General features: G+C 35.9%; 4 protein-coding genes and 1 pseudogene across 8 annotated transcripts; 3 read left to right on the top strand and 2 right to left on the bottom strand.

The window, feature by feature from the left end:
• Positions 1-145: 145 nt before the first annotated feature.
• Positions 146-2,844, top strand: LOC148933228 (THO complex subunit 4A-like). The gene is made up of 5 exons (XM_089062829.1): positions 146-402; positions 590-712; positions 887-955; positions 1,032-1,222; positions 2,073-2,844. Exons 1-5 carry the CDS (start codon positions 244-246, stop codon positions 2,248-2,250), a joined length of 720 nt encoding a protein of 239 aa, XP_088918955.1. The 5' UTR covers positions 146-243; the 3' UTR covers positions 2,251-2,844.
• An 803-nt stretch (positions 2,845-3,647) lies between these two features.
• LOC125224575 (uncharacterized) lies at positions 3,648-5,297 on the top strand (annotated as a pseudogene).
• A 1,301-nt stretch (positions 5,298-6,598) lies between these two features.
• Positions 6,599-10,729, bottom strand: LOC125218523 (uncharacterized). Of its 5 annotated transcripts, XM_048120205.2 has the most exons (12): positions 10,592-10,729; positions 9,765-9,935; positions 9,558-9,642; positions 8,997-9,190; positions 8,514-8,596; positions 8,236-8,281; positions 8,093-8,149; positions 7,915-7,969; positions 7,728-7,828; positions 7,518-7,581; positions 7,312-7,445; positions 6,599-6,919 (listed from the first exon to the last, which is right to left on the bottom strand). In XM_048120205.2, the coding sequence occupies exons 2-12, from the start codon at positions 9,840-9,842 to the stop codon at positions 6,746-6,748; spliced, it is 1,071 nt and encodes a 356-aa protein (XP_047976162.1). In that variant the 5' UTR covers positions 9,843-9,935; positions 10,592-10,729; the 3' UTR covers positions 6,599-6,745. The 5 variants fall into 5 exon arrangements, with proteins under 5 accessions (XP_047976162.1, XP_088914984.1, XP_088915041.1 ...); XM_089058858.1 differs by having other exon boundaries at positions 7,312-7,581; XM_089058897.1 differs by having other exon boundaries at positions 6,715-6,919; positions 7,280-7,581.
• A 1,311-nt stretch (positions 10,730-12,040) lies between these two features.
• ACR9 (ACT domain-containing protein) lies at positions 12,041-15,214 on the bottom strand. The gene is made up of 6 exons (XM_048121166.2): positions 14,957-15,214; positions 14,662-14,880; positions 14,479-14,584; positions 13,223-13,574; positions 12,639-12,923; positions 12,041-12,477 (listed from the first exon to the last, which is right to left on the bottom strand). The coding sequence occupies exons 1-6, from the start codon at positions 15,126-15,128 to the stop codon at positions 12,331-12,333; spliced, it is 1,281 nt and encodes a 426-aa protein (XP_047977123.1). The 5' UTR covers positions 15,129-15,214; the 3' UTR covers positions 12,041-12,330.
• A 2,456-nt stretch (positions 15,215-17,670) lies between these two features.
• On the top strand, positions 17,671-21,711 carry LOC125219535 (ras-related protein RABE1c). The gene is made up of 8 exons (XM_048121544.2): positions 17,671-17,974; positions 19,792-19,864; positions 19,941-20,041; positions 20,566-20,631; positions 20,706-20,803; positions 21,031-21,093; positions 21,171-21,263; positions 21,340-21,711. The coding sequence occupies exons 1-8, from the start codon at positions 17,902-17,904 to the stop codon at positions 21,421-21,423; spliced, it is 651 nt and encodes a 216-aa protein (XP_047977501.1). The 5' UTR covers positions 17,671-17,901; the 3' UTR covers positions 21,424-21,711.
• Positions 21,712-21,804: the final 93 nt, after the last annotated feature.

The raw sequence follows: 21,804 nt of genomic DNA, 5'->3' as shown, positions 1-21,804 counted from the left end.
TAATTTTTAATTTTTAATTACTTGATAATTACATGAAAGTTCACGTTAAATTTGTCGAAATGTAGTTTGAGTTAAATCAAATCTGGGCGGGTGAAAGTCTTTTTTGAAATAATTAAAATTCTACAATAATTAAAATCCGTGTCATCTTCTCTCTCTACATCTGGACTGGTATCTCCACTTTTTTCAACTCCGAACCCTAAAAATTCATCGCCACCTGCTTCAGATCTTTCTACCAACCCGAAGATGTCAGGCGCTGCGCTCGACATGTCTCTCGACGATCTAATTAAGAACAACAAGAAATCTGGCGGCGCCCGCGGCAGAGGTCGCGCCGCCGGTTCTGGCCCCACTCGCCGCCCCGCGAACCGTTTCGCGAATCGCGTGACACCCTATTCCGCTCCCAAGGTCAGATTTAGTATTTACTTCAGTTAATGTTTAATTTGCTCGATTTTGTTTTCGCCTGTTGCAAGTGGCTGACTTGATAGGATTTAGAGAGTAGGGGATGGGTAGCTTGTTAGTTTTGCAATTCGTTTCTTCGCAGTGTGGTGCTGTACTAGTAATTTACTGATAAATCGTGGTTGTGATGATGTAGGCTCCTGAGACGGCTTGGGGCCATGATATGTTCCCAGCTGGCGGTCGATCTTCCAGTATAGAGACAGGGACCAAGTTGTATATTTCCAATTTGGATTATGGGGTTTCGAATGAGGATATTAAGGTGTTTCTCGCAAAGCCCCTTTTTCTACACATGTTTCTCGATTAATCAAACTGTTAATCATGAGGTTACTCAGTCAGACATTTTGGACAAACATTGTGGAACCTGACCTGATTAAGATACTGAGACGAAAATTGCTTTACCTTTTAACTCACAAGGTAATTTATGCAATGATAGGAACTGTTTTCAGAGGTTGGAGATCTGAAAAGATATGTTGTACACTATGATAGGAGTGGGCGATCGAAGGTATTTAAATTTTAGCTCTTCTTGCTTGTTCTGTAGTTTGTGTTGCAATTGCTTAGGGAAAAATGCTTTTTTACAGGGTACCGCTGAAGTAGTCTTCTCAAGACGACAAGATGCTATGGCTGCTATCAAACGGTATAATAATGTTCAGCTTGATGGAAAACCAATGAAACTTGAACTTGTTGGAACAAACATTACAGCACCTGATGCTGGCGCTGGAGGGTTTCCTTCTGCTGGTTCTTTCGGTGATCCAAACGTAGCTCCGCGAAGGTGTGTATCTACTCCTGACTTGACGTATGTTTATAGTATTTTGGCGTTTCCCAGTGTTTCTCTTTAGCAAGGGTCTCAGTTGCTCCTTTGAGCTTCTTGGGCAATAATTGATGCAACATTTTGGTTCTAGTGAGTTGTTGCTAGTGAAACACATTGCTTTTATTTGTGTTTCTGTTAGTTTTGATTTGTAAATTCTTCCTTTTCTTAGAATCTTTGCAATTGCCTTCTAGTAATTGAATTTTGAGATCAACATATATTCCAGAATCAGTGGGTGTTACTTATCTGTTTTATGTGTTTATAGTCTCCTAACTTTGATGAAGAAACACGTTTTACAACTTTGACTAGAGTTGACCTTTTCCTGCGTAATAGTGTTCTGTTGGATTGCTAGAATGTTGAACTAAAAAGGAATGAGTTGAGAGAACTGATGTTTAGATAATCACTCTGGCACTTGTCATTTGAGGTCACCAGTTGTGCTTCTTTGTTAAAAAAAAAAGTAATTTCATTGAGTTGCTGCTTTCTTTTGATAGGGTGCTAGGTATTCTATTATTTTCAGATAATTAAGAACTGACAGTAAATGATGCTTCTGAAAGTAAGTTTTTATTAGGAATCTACGCTTAGTCACAGATGTATGTAGATAAGTTTCAGTAACTGTTGATTGTTGAATAAGCAAACATGTGTGAAGGAAAATGGGATAGATTTCAGTTAGTTTTATCATTTGTGTAATTGTGCATAAGGTTAGAAACAAACCTTGGGAGATGTAAGATACTAACATATATTGTTAATTGAATAAGTCACGATTATAACTTTGTTGTATCTTGTATCTTAATATTCTTGATATTTCCATGTACAGCGGACAAGGAAGAGGTGGTTATGGAAGGCCACGAGGCGGAAGAGGTCGTGGATTTGGAAGAGGTCGTGGACAGGGAGGTGGACAAGGAAGGGGGGCCCGTGGTGGTGAGAAGGTATCTGCTGAAGATCTTGATGCTGATCTAGAGAAGTACCATGCAGATGCAATGCAGACAAACTAATTGTTCCTTTAGCACAATTGCTGGATTTTACTTGCACCTGCATGTTTGGTACCCAAAGCTGAACGAAGTCTGTATGTCAGCCTACATTAGCACCTTTAAAGAAGGCAGAGATCTATAGTACAGGGGCAGCGAGGAGGCTTGTTTTATTTGATCGACTGTATCTTATCTTTGGGTTGGATAAAGAGATAAGTGTGTAATTTGGTTTTATGTATCTTGTCGTAACTAAAAGGAAAACAGTGTGGATACATTGCTGTTGTTGTGCTGCCTGCTTGTAGTGTTCATGAGGACATAAGGTGGAGATTCAGCTTGGGATCATGGAAGATGAGCAATTCTGAGGGTGCATGTTTTATGCTGCATCAATTGTATCGGTTAAAAAGGTCGATGTGGGTGTGTTCTATGTGGATTTAACATGGGTGTCATCTCAAGGAACTCTGAATCTGGTAGTGACGATTTTCATTAGAGAAGTAGTATCTGACGTCTGTTTAGGCTTTCTTATGTTGAGATGCAGATTTTCTGTTATCTGAGGTCGTGTTTGTGGTGCTTGTCTGTTTTACAGATCAACCTTATCTTGATCATTTTAAAATTTTTTCTATATCTGTACTAGTATAAGCAAAATATTCATTGTGTTAAGTGAGTTAAATAAATGAAGAATAAAGTAGAAATGGAAAAGGTTGAGATTTAAAAAAGAATAAAGTTATATTGAGTAAAGTAATTGAAAAGAAATGTGTTTACTATTAATGAAAAGAGAAATGTCTCAACTACAACTACTATAGTCTATAGAACATTAGAATGTATTAAAATGTCAAAATGATTTTACTAATACAGAATAAGATGATTTCACTATTATAAAGGGGGGGTAATTATTTATTTCTAAAACATTTTAAATTATTAATACAGATTGGAGTCAGCTAAAACCTTATATTCTCTCGTACTTTACATTTTCTTTGTCCGTCTTATTTACTCTCTTCACTTTTAACTTTTAATGCATCAATTTCGTAAATCTCGTACCCAAACAAATGCCTCAACTATCTCGGGACGGAAGGAGTATAAATGTATAAAGTAGTTAGTAAATACTCCTTCCGTCCCATGTTACTTGAGACGTTTCTTTTCGGCACGAAATTTAAGAAAGTTGTGTTTATTGAGTTAAATAAAGTAGAAGAGATAATAAAGTAAGAGAGATGAGAGAGGGTAAACTAAAAGAAAGAATAAAGCAAGTGTGATTAGATGTTTTGTTTTTAGGCAAAGAGAGAAATGACTCAAGTAAAATTTGGGACAATCCAAAATGTAATAGGACTCAAGTAAGTTAAGACGGAGGAAGTACATGTTTTCATAAGCTCAAAGCGTCATCAAAATTCTCTGAAATACACTTGTTACACAAAACAATGAGTGGGATTTGGGAATGAGCTGGAATCTCATGAAGAGTCATTATGAATTCTTCATACCATTCCTCTCACTCGTTTTCTGTATATAATCTCAGCCGCCAAATGACATTCTTTTCTGCTTATCCCAGAATCGATTTCGCATCTTTGCGCACGCCCGATGATGCTGTCACTCTGTTTCGCGGCCACGCTCTTCTGTGATTGAGTTCAGCAAATTGTCGAGTGCTGTGGTGAAGATGCAGCAATACCACGTTGCCCTTCACTATTGCCATCGATTGCTTTTGTCGGCTGAAAAGACCCGAGTTCGGGTTTGCAGTTGTAGGCAGTTTTTTCAAGCGCGGGCTCGAGCCTAATGCGGTAACCTTTACCAATCTCATCATGTTGATCGGAAAGATCCCGGAGGCAGCAAAATTGCTGTGGAAGTTGTCGGTAGAACAACTCTGCGAGCCCAATGAACGAACGTATCATGTTATGATCAACGGGTTATGCAAAGCAGGTCGTACTCACGAGGCGCTTCAATTGCTTAGTCTACTGGAAGGAGGTAAATGCAAACCTAATGTTTATAATTACAATGTGGTTATTGATGGTCTATGCAAGGATGGAAAGGTAGACGAAGCTCTCCACCTCTTGTCCACTCTCGGGATATCTTTAATTCGATAATTGAGGGGTTATACAATCTAAGTAGACATAGTGAGGCTTTAGACCTGCTAAATATGATGCTGGCTAATAAGGTCTTTCCAAATGTGATTACCTATAACATCAGTGTGGTTGCATTGTGCAAAGAGGGAAGAATGGAAGAAGCAGAGCAGATTTTGGTGATTATGAAACAAACAGATATCCAACCCAACATTGTCACATATAGTGCATTAATGAATGGTTATTGTATGGTAGTTAACATGGTAGAAGCTGAAAATATTTTTCAATTGGCAGCTAAATCCGGCATCAAGCCTAATATTTGATGAATGGATATTTCAAAACGGGACGATGTGATGAAGTTTCACGTCTTTTTGCCATGTTTGGTTACAATGGGTTGGAACACGATGCAGTTTCTTATGGAATAATGCTCCAAACCTTATTTCGTCGCGAAGATGGTTTGAATCTGTTCAAAGTTATGCAGGTCACAACCAGTGCCGCCTGGTATATATAATTACAATTTCTTGTTGGATGGTTTGTGTAGAGCTCATCGTATTGCCGAAGCATTATCCATGTTGCAAACCATGGAAGACAGATGCATAGTTCCAAATATAGTAACGTATAATATGCTCATTGATGGACTGTGCAATGATGATAAAATATCACTAAGCAAAGGATGTGTTTGATGAACTTCCATCCAAAGGTTTGCAGCCTGATGTTATATCGTATAATACTCTCATTGGTGCACTATGCAAACAAGGTAAAATTGACGAGGCTAAGGATTTGATGACACAGATGGTAAGCAATGGTTGCTTGCCTGATTCCGTGACATACAATGTTTTCCTGCACGGTCTTCTCAAGTGGAATGAGATGCACGATGCAATTCCAATTTTGGAAGAGATGAATTCAAGGGAATTCAAACTCTGCGCCACCACTTTTTCAATGCTGATTGAACCTCTTGAAAGGGGAGGTAGGAATAGTGTTCTTTTTGAGAAGGTCAAGAAACTTGTACCAAAGGACCTAGTATTTTCTTGATAATTAAATCTATTTTCTATGCATATATTTTTTAGAACATTAACTAAATAAAATACTTACAAATCATTATGAAACACATACACATGTCACTGTACACATTACCTAAGCAACATCATTTCTTCTCTTGCTTATTTTTTTGGCCTGTTTCTTCTCTGCACATAATTTTTTGCGTTTGAGTTTCATTTTAAGCATTTTAATTCTTTCTGCACCTTATGGTCCTACTCTTTGAGTTGTAAGGTTTCTCACGAGTTGATAAATCGTATGCCAGGAAAAGACGACAATGAAAAGGAAATATGATTTACTCTCCATATGAATTTTATATGCTTGTAATAACTTAGAAATGAACAAATCATAAAATAAGTTGATAACCAAACCTGATTAAGATGCTAAAAGCATAACAAATACCATACACATTAATGAACAGACACAATAAAGATAAATTCAAAGATGGTAAACTTCCAAGCTACTCCCTCCGTCCCGCAATAAGAGTCTTATTTAGTTATAACACGAGTTTTAAGAAATATAGAAAAAGTGGGTTGAATAAGTTAGTGGATTAATTTTATAATAAAATGTGAGCGAGATAAGTTGGTGGAACGTGGCAAAGTGAAATATGACTCTTATTATGAAGCGGACCGAAATGGCAAAATATGACTCTGGGACGGGGGGAGTAGTTGCGTTATTTGTGTACATGAATATTTATTTAGTTATTGCTAATTAGTTTTGGCAATAATCTTTGGTTCATAGGTAAGTCTATTTGCATGACTCTCTAAAGTCTTCTGGCATACGATTTGCTCCATTTATTAGGAACTGTATTTGTTGACAGATATTGATCTTTTATGACATTGATGCACGTTTTTTACTAAGATCTGAAATTTGAATTTTCTCTCCAAGATGTTAGCTAACAGATTTAATATTCTCCCACAGATTTAGTGTTATTACACGACTGACATTTCCGTTTCAGATTGATAGCTTTGAGTTTACATCCCATCAGAAAATAAGAATTCTCTTATAAGACAAAACTAAAAAGAAAATAATGCATACTCTTATGGGCCCATGGCGTATTAGTTAATCTAGTAAAACATTGGTCTATACTTTTTGAGCCTTGCGATCAACACAATTTGGATGATTTTTAACTAATCTGACAACTCCCTATCATGCCATATATCGTCTCAATCTTGTATTCAAATATTGCAATGCATGCTGAAAGAATTACACAATATACTCAAGAATTTTTCATAACAGTTGGCGCCAAAAAGTGTTCAGCCAAGACTGTGCTTTAATCAGAGAGTCAAGTAAGCCAATAGAGCTCCATGAATATGTGAATTATTTATATTACCAACAATTTGCCAGAAAATGGAATAAGATATATGGGACGTAATTTGAGTCACATTTATCCTTCCACATACACAACTACACATTGCACAACACAACATACTAAATTTCACTATCTACGATGTTTTCGGTTCTGTCAGTCTTTCCCAGGTAGAAAATAAAAATAGCAACACAGAATATAGGATAGCTCTTACACAAGAACATACGAAGTTCCAACAAGAAGAGGGCCAGTACCATGGATAAAGTAGTCGAAAGAAGAGACTGATTACATGTCTCGGATATCTCCCGACCTGCAAAACACCCACAATATACATATTTAGAAATAATTTCTCACTTCATGAGATCATAGTGGATGTAGACGACCCCAAACTTGTTTGTTCTCCTAGAACTTAATACTGTCTTGATAATAGAGTAGTTTTCTGGGGAAGACGTTCAACAGATCACCAAGCATTTTCATAAGTTCCAGTTCTAAAGTAGTACTTAATTGCCTTCTCTAGTTCAAGTACATTTTTTCACACTTTCTGCTCATAGAGCCTCACTTCCATGACTTAATTCAATCATTAAAATGGTGACAGTATATTCAAGTACTTGAAGTCTTGAAGAAAGCATGCTATTTTCAAAACTGCAATTAGGAGAAGAAACACATGTACCGTAGATATCATATGTGAATATAGTGCCTTACAGGGAAAAGAAAGTCTAATGCATCCCACGCTGCATGACGAACATCTCTTGTCGGGTACATGGGACCACCAGGAGATGTGAAGTTATATAAGCATGTTTTTAATCTTGTACTTGTTGCTACTCTTATTTCTAGGCCTGTAGTGATTTTAGTAAGACTTCGAAAATCAAAGTGTATGTGGGTATGCCTGTGTGTGGATCGGACAGTACCTTGAAGAACTTTTATATAAGATAAGTAATGAAGAAGAACCGGCTCTACCTTCAATTCCTGGAGCTGGCAACAGGATGAACAATAACAGTTGAGATATTGTGAAAGTAACAAAGCAGGTTTGAAAATGGGAAATTCTTTTGGATGATAATGAAGACGACCCATAAGAGTGAAATAATCAGACCCTGGTATCTCATGATCTTATCACACACCTGACCCGCTAGTTCACCGACAAATATGTCTGCTGCACCACCAATCAAAAAAGCATTTGGAAAATCTGGGAATTGCTTCAAAAATATTTCAAGCCGATCATCTGCAAAGAAGCAGTTCTTCTTAGAAGTACGATCGAAACGGAAGACTGGTATCCATTTTAACAGAATAATTAAGTAACGGATTTACCTGTGTCGTAGAAAAATAGGAATCTTGAGAGAAGAAGAAATAGGTCTCTCTGAGCCTGTCAAGTACGTTTAACAGCAGAAGTTATTCATGAAGCATTATAACTCAATGGTTCACAAGATGGGATCATTGTCTGAGATTACAAGAAATTCCATCATAACAGAGAGGAAAATTTATAGACCTGTGGGGAGATCTTCTTTAACCTTTCTGAGCGGAGAGAAACATCATCCAGAAAATACTACAAGCATCAAAAGCAGGAAGTGCATTAGATCACAAAACTAAAGTATTAGGTACCCAATGAAACTGTCTTGGTAAAACTCTCACAATAAAGAGACTTGAGAAGCGCCTTGTATTTGTTTGAATGTCAGTCCTGCAAATACAAACAGATACATAATTATGTTCCTTTCTTTTGAATGAGATTGAACTAAAAAGAAAGCGAGGATGTGTTGATACAAAAACAGCTTACTAACTGCTTAATGCACACACAAAAATGATACTTAATATTAGTATCAGTTTTTGGTAATCACCCAACCCACTTTTCTCTGCATAAAAGCTTAAGTTGGAAATTATATCTCATACATGGGAAAGAGCAAGATTTGTACCAGAAGACATTTTTAGCACCTTGGACTAGAGCAGATGAATAACGAAGTATGACATCAAGATTATCAAACCGAACCTCAAACATCTGCAAATGAGCTCCAAATCTAAAAGGATCAGTGAATTGAACAATAGAGATGTTTGACAAAGCAAGATTCAATAAAATAATTAAGAGTTACGAAGATACTAATTACTGGAAGAGTGGAAGGTGATGATGAAACACAAAAATTGAGTACGGACATAATCTAGCAATTTTGAAAGATAAGTACCACATGAATAGACACTTCCTCTATCCAAGTTCATCTCTGATTTTCACTCACTTACAAATGAACTTCTGATAAATACAAAACCTCACCCCAGGGCCCGGACTCGCTGGAAAACCCCAATTGCCGGATTATCGGAGAACTAACACTAACACGGATACTCATACACCCCAATACATTTAAATAATACAAAAGGGAAAGACCAAGCAGGAAATAAATACATACCCGCTTGTAGAACAAAAGACAAAATATATTAGATGCAAATGACTGGCTCCAGAGCTGTACTATTAGATCGATTATCAAATCTCCACTCTGCGGTATGCATACAAAATAATCAGCGAGGACGTCGTAAAAGCAGTATGCGCAACCATATCCATCTTCTGCAACATAAACTACATCTTCCTCATCAAAAATAATATCTGTTCCAACCAACAGCAAATAAGAAACATAATCAAACACTGGGCATTTTAAGTATTATAAGCAAAATCAACTAAGAAAAATCTTCTTAAACCAGAGGAATCTGTAAAGACATCCATATAAAATAGGGCGAAATGTACTTTGAAATTGTATTATATGCATAGCTAATACTACCAATGTATAATATTTCCCAACGAAGAGCATTAAAATTTCCCTAGATCATAAGCTGTACTCCAAATTACTCTAGCTTTCACAAGCAATGCATAAAGCTATGATTGAAGATCAATCCGTTATGTTCCCACCTTTACTCAAAAAATGCAAATTACGCGGTTGAATTAGAGAAATACAAATGCAAATTCCTGGATATACCTTTAGCACGATCATCTACCTCCAAAGCTATGTCCGCGAACAACTCTTGCAGCAAATTTCGGCTCTGCGATGGCGAAGCTAAAGCCTGTAGAAACAAGCACCATTTCATCATGATTACTGAACATACTGCGGAATGCGGATTAATAAAACCAAAAGCGATAGGGAAAAAATCAGTGGGTGTAGTGTGCGCGAAGGTCGTTTATATACGCGTTGGAGTTTCTTCTGAATTTGGAGAGCGACGGCACCGAGGTAAGCAGCTGCGCGAGGAGTCAACGGCGGCGACATTTTTATCGGAATTGTCGCCGATCATATCAAAAATTTAAACTGCTACACAGTTTGCTTTGATGAGTCAGCAATGATTAATTCATATGCAAACACCTGTAAAGATCCTTTATATAATTAGTTATTTTAATATGATCGAATTAAATGATGTTTACATGTGAAATTTATATGTCAGAAAATCTTTAGGGATTAAGCCTATTTGTGAATAAAGATAAATGTACGTAAATTAAAAGGGTAGGTTAATTATAACTTGCATTCAGATTTTTTTTTAAATCCCCTTAATTTTGATTTGTTATCATGTAATTGAATCTTTTAACTTCATTCAATTTAAAACCTGAAGTTTGATTTATTAGGCCTGAACTTTCAACTTCTTTTCTTTTAGGCTATAAATTAACAATCAAACTTGCGCTATAAATGTAAAAATGCTGAAAATTCATGCTATAAATAAAAACAAGAGTAAAGGCCAAAATTAGTCCTGAGCATATGATCATTTTATGTTTTTAGTCCTAAATTTTATCTTTTTGATTTTTTGGTCCTATACATTTCAATTCGGATCACAATTGGTCCTACACATTAAAAATCGGATCATAATTGGTCATCCGTTAAAAACTAACGGTCAATAAGTTTCATCCCAATGTTGACCAAATTAAACTATTAATTCTGATTTTTACTCCCTAATTAATTCCCTAATTATTTTTATAAATATTATTTGAAAATTAGAATTAAATAATTAAGGAGGTGGAAGATGATACTCCGAGATTGGCCATGTCGGCGGCCGTGCGCGGATACTCCCAGTCCAGATCGAGCCCCGAGAAGCCGTAGGAGCGGGCCAGCCTGATCGAGGAGTCGATGAAGGAGCGCCGGGAGGCGGGCTGGCTCGCCATGGCGGAGAAGGAAGCCTCGCCGCCGCTCCCACCGCCGATGGAGAGGAGGGTTTTGACGTTTGGATTTTTGGATAGTACGGTTGCAGTGAATTGGGAGAAGAGGGCGGTGTTTGCGGGGGAGACGGTGAGTTGATTGGTGGAGGGGTTGAGGTCGGCGAATGCGCAGAAGAGGTGTGTGAAGAGAGTGGAGTCTATGTCTGAGGCGGCCAAGCCTCCCTCTCTGGAACCAGTAGCCTCCATTGACAGCGGCGGAAGAGAGATGGAAGATGATGATATTATTTAATTCTAATTTTAAAATAATATTTATAAAAATAATTAAGGAATTAATTAGGGAATAAAAAATTAGAATTAAAAGTTTAATTTGGTCAAAATCGGAATTAAATACCTTGACCGTTAGTTTTTAACGGAATAATTGACGGAGGACCAAAATGATCAAATTTCCATATGTTCAGGACCAGAAAATCCAAAAGATAATGTTTAGGACCAAAAACGTAAAATTATCATATGTTCAGGACCAATTTTAGCTTTTACTCTGAGAACAAATGTAAGTATAGTTTATTTAGCCTTCTCAAGACTCAAATACAAAAAATGGAATTGCAACAAATATACATGTGGAGATCAAGGTGTATGATCAAATACTAGACTAATACTACCTCTGTCCTTGAAAATTTGATACAGTTTACCATTTTGGTCCGTCCCTGAAAATTTGATACACTTTACTTTTACCATTTTTTATAGTGGACCACATACTCCACTAACTCATTCCTACTCACATTTTATTATAAAACTAATACTTTAAAAGTAGGACACACATCCCACCAACTTTTTCAACTCACTTTCTATTACATTTCTTAAAACCCGTGTCGGGTCAAAGTGTAGCAAATTTTGGGGGACGGAGGTAATATCAATTTTGTATGTTAAAAATATCAACACAAAGACATAATTTATCAATGTTCTTGTGTTGATAAACTTATGTCTTTGTGTTGATATTTAAATTTACATATTGTATTGGTATAATTATGTCTTTATGTTGATAATTTTAATATACAAAATTGAAAGTTATTAGTAATCACTGTAAATTAGTTAGCGCGCTAGCGCAACCCGGTGGATCAATCTTGATTAGCGAGAACAATTGATTTCTAGGATTGTTGAACAAGATTATCCTCATAATATAACCAAATCATAGTACTGCTATTTAGTTGAAACAAAGAAAGCCTTAGCATAACAGGGTTTAAGCATCCAAAACTGATTCACAAATGCATTTGGTTTGCAGTAAGCAGTTGAGTACATAAGAAATAAGTGTGTGACAGTTGAGCATTTGATGCAAGAAATCAACATTTTCTCCTGACTAATATATAAGAAGAGACCATTGTAAAATACACTCACTGCCTGATCCAGTTATATCTACATATACATAAGAGAAGCCAAAAAGAACTGTACAAGAAATCATCTTCCCCTACCCGCCGCACGCCTTCCCTCCACCCGCACAGAAAGAGGGAAAAACTTGCCTAATCTCCCTTGCAACACTCGAAATGCCATAGCACGATTATTTATTGGTAATGAGATGACACACCAATGCTAAAGATGATGTAATTATAGAAAGAAGCTCACCAGCCCATCAGCGTCCTCCTAACCTTGTCGACAATCTGATTTCTTACCTGCTTACTTGACAACTGAAAACTGCAATTTTCATCTAGAAGGAATCTATATACCTCCCATTCACGTTCTGCAGCTGAATACCTTCCAATTTCCGCCTATCAAGCCAGAGAAGGTTCTTGTTGATATCATATTAACACAAATACATAATGTTTATGGAATCCTTTAACTATACATCATCTTGGACTTGGAGTATACAATTGTTACCATCCATCCTAGACAAAGTAATAACACAACATTCAGTAATAATAGCACTTACCAAAAACACGCAAATTCCAAGACTCTTTAGGGCAGAAGTGACATCATAGAAAACTCTTGGCCTTCCCCTTCCAGATAGTTCTGTTGGATTAGCTACCAAAAGTTCAGCATCTGGCCCCCGATTTGTGATGAGAACACGCAGCGGGTGAAGCATTTCCAGCTTTAACCGAGAGCAGATCGCCTCTTGCTTTTCTGGATCCACTATCTTTTTCCCATCTTTATGCTGAATAAATAGGTCTAGTTCACGGTAACTTTTATTCGCAGGCAAAAATCGGCCATATGATACCTAAGCAAGTACCAACAAGTGTCAGTAAAATCAAACCTTACTACACTTTTTCTGCAGTGCAGATGTCTCATATAACTAACTAGCTATAATTATAGCTCATGGCACAAACCAAATGAGAAAAGTCAATTAGAGTGATCACACATAACATCAATATCATTCTTAGACTGACAGTATTATTCTGCCATTTCTATACTACAAAATTACTAACTTAACTCTTAAGCTATATAGCAAATGAAATTGAAAGACGACTTTGTGAACAATTGGAAACAAATTGATCAGTACACAGGAAAGCTAGTAACCTGAATGGTGTAATCTTTCAATGTTCGCATAATATCATAAAGAAGACCTTTGTGATCCACACAGCTAATCTGAAGTAGAGTGTGAGCAGGGCTCAAGGAATTGTCAGTTTTTACGCTTGCCCTTTTCAGTTCCGTGATATCCGAGCTCAGAGCTTGTGAACGAGATTCATTGTCAGATAGTGTGAATCTGAACAGTTCTTCAGCAACAAGTGGAGACAGAGAAGAAACACGCTGAAGGTTATCATACTGAGATCCTGCTAACTGAAGTTCACAACTAATACAAGATTCACCGAGAACAGTGTACAACTGCTCACATAATTCGTCTTGCCTCTCTTTAGTATGCAAGAGTCCCCTGAACACTCACAGAAAGTTACAACTGTAATTTACTATCAATACCAGATAGAGTAAAACTGATTAAAAACTAAGGAGCACATATGTTTCTGGCAGAGGTACTATCTGTCGAAGTAGTAGCAAATGTAGAATAGACAACAGTATCAAAATAGTACTAGAAACCATAGAGCAATTCGGAATGTAAGTGAAACAAATATTTTGAGCTTCTACGGTCCTGCAATACCTAGATTTTGACTCAGTAGAGAAAGTTCATGGGAATAAAATCCAAAGGACTTGTTTACATGGAATTTTAAGTGACATTCCTTCTTAGTTTGTTTCGAATTAAGTAAGTTAGCAATATCATCTGAAACAGAAGGCATAAAATATGAAGGCTACATAAGTGGCAGTAGCATTATTCACTTTGTTCTAACAGCTTGAGCTTGCAAAATCAGAAAATCCCCTCATAACTTCTAAAAGAATATACATCGACAAACAAATAAATTACAAAGGCAATATTATATTACAATTCATAAAATAATAGATGAAATAGCATCAAGCAAGACTTAGGTTTAATTTATCAACTAATACAAGGAGAACCAAGTGAAGTTCAGAAGATAAATAGATGGAACAGAAGAAGGAGGTCAAATCTAGGTATTCATCAACTGAAATATCATCTATATTTTTCAAATTTGGGTATTTTAAAATGCATAAAATGCATAGTCACAGTGTTTTGTAATGTAAGGTTTAAAGTTTAGGGTACTAGATGAAATGGTGAGTGAGTTAAACCATCATTCAAGTGGCATAGTAGTTCAACAAATAAATGAAACATTAGATGAGCATTCAAGAAGAGATAAGACGGACTATAACTCTATAAGCTACAATCTAATAAATCCATACATTTCGTTGTACAAAATCAGAAACCTTACAAGTTATCTCTTATGAAGAAGAGGTCAAGAGAGCATCCATCAGGAGTTGTAGTAACCTTCACTTTCTGAATGGCATGGTCGAGCTCATCGAGAACACGAGTAACATCTGAGAAAAATATCACAAGAGTAATTACTCCAATATAAAAAAGTTAAGTTATGAATGAGACAAATTGTTTATACTACCATGAAGCAATCCCTTCCGGTCAAGGCTGCAAAACTTGAGCAAGTAAAGTGGAGAAGAGGAAGTGTGTGGCAATGGGTGGAAGAGGTAGGGTGATGGTAGCAGGGGAGGACAGATGGATAAAAGATGCTCCTTTAAATTGCCCCACCTCACAACATGTGATCTAGAATGAGGAGTCACCCATAATATTATGTAGCACCATATGCCATCAGTGGAAACATCTAGAGAGCGCAACGCAAAGTGAGTATTAAGAGATGAAGTTTAGAAGCAATAAAGGAAAGGAGATGTGAAAGTGACCTCCTCTGGTGATAAAGAGGTCGAATTCGAGAATAGCATGGCAAATGTCACAGCTCAAGCCGGTCTTGTCGGGACAGTTAACCGTGATAATGTAGGGATCACCGTGTTTCTTCCCTTTCTCGATGGATACAGCGTCATCACTGGACGTCTCAGTCTCGCATCGACCCATCATCAAACAGGTTTCTCTCTGTTGAATGCAAGAGAGAGGGAGGTGTAAAGGAATCTGTATGCTTCTGGAGTTTTCTTTTATTGTGTTCCTCATAAATTTATTAATGTGTTCCTCATAAAATTAATATGGGATGGACCCTATTCATAATTATTCATTGCACTTTTTATAGTATTATTGATTATTTATATTGATTGGAAAACAGACCCCAAATCCCAATAGTCCAATACAACAACCCATCACTTTATTTTATTTTTTTAATAATAATATTTTTTATTAATTAAACTATGAAATTCATTAAATTTTAAAATCATCCAATTAAAATATTACTAGTATATAATATGGTGGTTGTGGGACGTGTATAATGCCTTTTACAACACATTACTACTGTATTACTATGTTAATAAAAAATAAACACACATGTTTTATTGTGCAATTAGTAAAGTAAAAAAGAAAGAAAAAAATACTTTGAAGATAAATAGTATTAATAGATTTTAGAGTCTGCATTACTAGTACTCCGTAGTATTTAAATGTTTGAAACTTTTCATAAGAAATTAGTCTAAGGGCATCCGCGTCTCGATGCGGTCCCTATCTCGTCTCGACGAGACGAGACAACATCGAGACGGCGATGCGGCATGCATCTCGTCCCGAAGAGACGAGCCGTCTCGATGAGTGACGCGTCCCGAAGAGGTCGGCCTCGAGCTGGCGAGACACGCGCCTTGACGACGTGGCGTGCTCCGGTTCGTGCATGACGTCCACTCGCTGGCCCTCGAGTGGGCATCGTTTATATCCGTTTAAAATGTTTTTTTTTGTTTTTTTATAAAAAATCAGGAAGATTCTAAAATAAAATAAATTAAAATATTATAATTTTTAATTTTTGTATTTTTCAATATTGTAATAAAAATCAAAAATAAAAAAATTAAAATTAAAATTAAAAATACTCCATAGGATTTCAATTATGTATTTTTCGTATTTTCGGATGTTGTAATTTTTGTGGTTTTTAATGATTTAATGAATTATTAGTATTAATTTAATATTTCAATGAAATCTTAATTGAATTTGTTGGAAATAAAAATAAAAAATAAAATTGAATGAATAGTTAAGAGATGAGATGGTTAAGAGATGGAGGGATGCAGGTGTTGTCTCTTAGTTTAGAGATGGGGTGAAAAGTACAGTGAGAGCCATGAATAGTGAAGAGATGGGACGGTTAAGAGACGGATAAGAGACAGGGATGCGGATGACCTAATTTTGGCGAACAGCCCAAAATAATAAAATTGGTCTATTTTTTGTGGACGGAGTTGGTACAATGTTTCTACTAACAAATCTAATACTCCATCCGTCCGCATTAGAAGTCACATTTCTTGGCGGCATGGATTTTAAGAAATGTTAAGAAAAGTGAGTGAAAAAAGTTAGTATAATATGGGTCTCACTTGGATATATTAATTTTAAATAAGATATGAGTAAAATGAGTTTGTAGAATGTGAGACCCTATTATCATTTATAGTAAAATGATCTGGGACCCTATTTGTCAACGGATAAAATGAAAAAACGGGACTCCTGCCGCGTACGGAGAGAATACTAACTTTTTTTCTCTATCTTTGTTAAACTTTATTGTTTTCACATTAAAATTTTTGTCAATCATTAAAATCTCTATTGTTACTTAATAGACGGAGTAATTAAAATTTTGATATAAATTTGATTTCTAATCTTTCCATCTTAATAAAATAAAGAGGTAGAATAATTAAAGATATTCTTTCTGTTCAACATAAAATTTATCACATTCTTTTTTTACTTTATCATCTAAAAATATCACGTTTCATTTTAGTAAAAAAAATATTTGTCACGTGAATATAAAAATTATATTTTTTCTCTTCAGTTAATAAAAAAAACAAAATCTTATAAAATCTCGTGTTAGTGTGACATAATCTCGTGTCATTCAACAAATGTAACATCTTTTGTGGGACGAAGGAAGTATTTATTTATATGTATGGAGTACCAAATTGGGTAGTGATAAAATGCAAATTTATAGTACAAACTCAAAACTCCTCAACACAGCTTCAACACAGTTTCAATACAATATCAACACATTGTGAAATTTCAAGATTTAATGTCAATACAGTATCAACACAATATCAACACAACATCAATCATTGACTATCGTTAAAATTCTGTTGACATTTTTTTGTTGATGTTTTTTGCGATCTGTTGACATTTTTCAATGGTTCAGGTCATAGTTTTGAGTTTGTACAATATTTAGAGTTTTCATTTAATCACATCTCGTACCAAATTTTAGATGGAAAATATAATTATAATTAATATAGATATTGTTAACTCCATCCCGAATGAGTTTTATTTATCTATTTTGAAATGCTCTCAAATTTAATTTATTTTAGTTTAATTATTTTGAATAATAAATTCAAATTTCCTTAACTAATTTTACTTAGTAATAAAACTAAATAGAAGGGAGAGTTAGCAACCATCGGATGGTGAAGCTGTCAACTACTGTATCCCATCTGCGAATTATTAATCACAAAAGCTGTCGATCTGTCCCGTCTCTACAATATTGACCTATTGTATTCATTTTGGTTTTGTATACAATACGTATTCGCAAGTATTCTTCTTCCCCTCTCTATCTCCTTCGTTTCTCTCTCTCTCCGTCTCAAGATCTAATTTCATCCAGATCTGCCACTCATTTGTGATCACAACCTACTTCAGACCTGAGACGGACCACAGAGAACCTGATTTTGCGCCACTCCTGAGCTTTCCAACCGATTAGTCAATGGCCGCACCACCGGCGAGGGCAAGGGCGGATTATGATTACCTCATCAAGCTTCTCCTCATCGGCGACAGCGGTGAGTTTGCTCGTCTTTGATTTTTGGAGTTTTTTATACTTTTGAGTATTAGTGCTTTGATTAAAATGTTTGTTTTGGAAAATTCGTCCTCTTTTGGTGCGGATCTGGGATGGATGATGTTTTTCTTTGAAATGAATTTTGACTTTTGGCCTCTTGATTTCTAAGTTACGCTGTTGAAAGTTTTTTTCGTTTTATAAGTATTTTCCTGAATAAATTGTTTGTATGCCGAGGCCTTAAAACTTTCTATAATTGTTAAATATGTACATGCCATTTTGAGTTTAACACTGTGATTCGATGCTGGTGGCCTTCGAACTGTTTTTGGTGCTACCATATTTGGTTTAGATGGAATTAACTGAAGGTGCTTTTGTGGGGACATTGTTTCATTTTTGCCTTCTCAAAGAGTAGTAACTGTTTAAACAGAGTGTTAAATACAGCTTTGTTCTGGCTAATGTTGAGATAAGTTGCTAAATGAAACTTTGAATTTTTCATTCACTAAATTTTGTCTAAGAAGTAAACCAGTTTTGTTTGGGGCACTATTATTTCTTTGCCCAATCCTATGCATGTGAGCCGATAGGTAGTATGATCGTTCTTACAGGTAAAATATGATGCAATGTTCCGTATGTACTATGTAGGTGTGTTGCCTTTGTACAGTACAACTTCATAAGAAGTCTGCCTATGCCACTGTATGGAAATCGGAAAAAAGTGTGGAATTTTGATCGGTGGCTCTCTTTAAAGCAGTTAGTATTAGATGGTTGCATGCTCTGTTATTTTCAATCATCCTAAAAAATGTAGTAGGAGTACTAATTAATCTTACTTTAGGCCATCTCCAACCATTTACACCAAACTCAAACCCATTTTTGAGAATATGTCACACCAAAAAGTAGTTTATCTCCAACCATTTACACCATATTTAAGTTTACACCATTTTTGAGTATGTGTCTATCAAAATTTTGCAGTAAACACCATATTTGGTGATATTCCATTGAAAACGCCAAAAATGAGTTTTGGTGTATGGTTGAAGAATTTGTCTACACCAAAAATGAGTTTTGGTGTATGGTTGGAGATGGTAGACCATCTCCAACCATTTACACTAAACTCAAACCCATTTTGAGTATACGTCACGCAAAAAAATAGTTTTACTCCAACCATTTACACCAAATTCAAAATTTACACCATTTTTGAGTTTTTGTCTCACAAAATTTTTGCAGTAACACCATATTTGGTGTTGTTTCACCAAAAACACCAAAAATGAGTTTGAGTTTGGTGTATGATTGGAGAAGATTTCTACACCAAAACTCATTTTTGGAGTATGGTTGGAGATGGTCTTGCATGTTTCCTCTAGGCATGTGTTGCCATCTCCAACCATACACCAAAAATGAGTTTTGGTGTAGAAAAATTCTCCAACCATACACCAAACCCAAACCCAAACCCATTTTTGGGTTTTTCTATGGAACAACACCAAATATGGTGATAATGCAAAAATTTTGTGGGACATACTCAAAAATGGTGTAAAATTTGAATTGGTGTCAATGGTTGGAGTATAACTACTTTTTGGTGAGATATATAATGAAAAATAGGTTTGAGTTTGGTGTAAAATGGTTGGTTCTCTGCCTGATTGGCTTATTCATAACTGCTAAACAGAACTTGTAACTTCAGTTGTTTCAGAAATAAATTATACTTCTGGTGTTGTTTACTCTGAAACAGGAAAAGTATATGAAACATGTTATAATATTACTAATGAAATTATACTAGTTTTCATTCTAACCTTCTGTTTCCTTGTTTTTTTGCAAATTACCTTTCTGTTTGCTGAACCGCAGGTGTGGGTAAGAGTTGTCTACTTTTGCGATTCTCTGATGGTTCCTTCACAACTAGTTTCATCACCACCATTGGGTAAGATTTTTTAATGAAACATAGGTATGGATGAATGAATTTTCCTCTTGACCAAATGCGTGGCCATATTTTGTAGAATTGATTTTAAGATAAGAACTGTTGAGCTTGATGGGAAGCGGATCAAGCTTCAAATTTGGGATACAGCCGGACAAGAGCGATTCCGCACTATCACCACAGGTGCAATCGGATTATATTCACCTCAAGCTAGCTCATTTCTTTTTTATTCTCCTCAAAGAACAGTTTAATATATTTATATATTTCCTTATAACATTGGAGGGGTTTACAGTGGTCTAGTATTTGAGGTGATATCATGAGAAACTGTGGAGGCTATGAAAAATGATTGGCCTCCCTATCTAAATTTATTGTCAATTTCATGTTTTCTTTTATGAGTATGCTCCACAATTTATATCTCAATATTCTTGATATTAAGATATGAAAGACAAGTTGAGCTAACAGATGTACTTCTGTTTGCTTGCATTCCTCTTTTACACTTTAACATGAACCAGTGGGAACGGATACTTTGTACTTTGCATAATGTACGAGAGTTTGGGTTGGGGTAATATTTAGGATCCAAACAAGATGTGTACTTTTGTATGGGACCTCTCGATCTACAATTGTATAGTGATCTCTTCATCAATCACATATGTATTTGCATATTTATAATCATCATGCTCAGATTTTTTCTGCTCCCCACTTCCCAGCTTATTATCGTGGTGCCATGGGAATATTGCTGGTTTATGATGTTACAGATGAATCTTCTTTTAACAGTAAGGTTTCTTTCTTTCCATCATTCCCTTTTCATAATTTCTGTACTGCTATTAAGATCTGGCTTGTCTTACAGATATTAGGAACTGGATTAGAAACATTGAACAACATGCTTCTGACAATGTCAACAAGATATTGGTAGGAAACAAAGCTGATATGGATGAAAGCAAAAGGGTAATTTTCCTTCACGCAAATTATTTTTTGTGTTACTGCTAGACCATTCGAGCCTAGGAGTATTTGGAAAAAGAGAAGTGTGGATTGGTAGAGAAGAGATTTGACTCTAGAACTTGAATTTTAAAATAATTCATGCATTATTAAATCGACTGGTTTGTTTTCTATGTGACTGTAGATATGATTTTTTTATTTCCTAGTAATTGACTTTCTGCAGTCCAATGTATTAGGCTGTTCCAACCTCCAAGGGCCAAGCACTTGCTGATGAGTATGGAATCAAATTCTTCGAAACCGTAAGTACCTGTCTATTTTCTACAAGGAGAGAGAAACAAACTTCGATCTCATCTTAAGGAAATACCATTTGCTGCAGAGTGCAAAAACGAATCTCAATGTGGAAGAAGTCTTCTTCTCAATAGCCAGGGATATAAAGCAAAGGTTATCCGATACTGACACAAAAGCAGAGGTAAGCACATCTCATCGTCTGTGTCTTTGTCAACCTGAGTGGGTCGTGTTTTTTCACATCATTTTATTGATTGTAGCCTACTACCATCAAAATCAATCAACCCGATGGATCTGCTGGAGGCGGGCAACTTGCACAGAAGTCGGCGTGCTGTGGCTCTTGAATGAGCAGAAAAGTCAAGTGCAATGGGCACTTACAAGTGTCACGCCGGGAAGATAAAAAAGGGTGAAAAAATGAAAGGCTATTGTGGTGAATACTTGTGGAATTTTCGCCACCAGAAATGGGTCTCTAGTGTGGTAATGATATAGGTTCTTGTTTATTTGAGACATAGGAGTTTGAGTGTTCCTCACTAAGATTAATGCACGTACTCTACATTCAAATGTCCATGCATATTTTTATGTGCGATGTGCAGACTTTTTTTACTGAAAGTACTTGTTCAAAATTTGGTGTTTGTGACTTGTAACGGGTAATAATCGTTTAATTTATCCACCTATTTGCATCTCCATAATAATATATTCTTACATCCTTCACAATTTTACTAATA

Source organism: Salvia hispanica, chromosome 1 (genome assembly GCF_029641045.1).
Source record: "Salvia hispanica isolate PSC_SH4W2 chromosome 1, Shi_PSC_v1, whole genome shotgun sequence".
NCBI classification, from domain to species: Eukaryota; Viridiplantae; Streptophyta; class Magnoliopsida; order Lamiales; family Lamiaceae; genus Salvia; species Salvia hispanica.
This window is presented reverse-complemented; position numbering and strand designations above follow the sequence as displayed.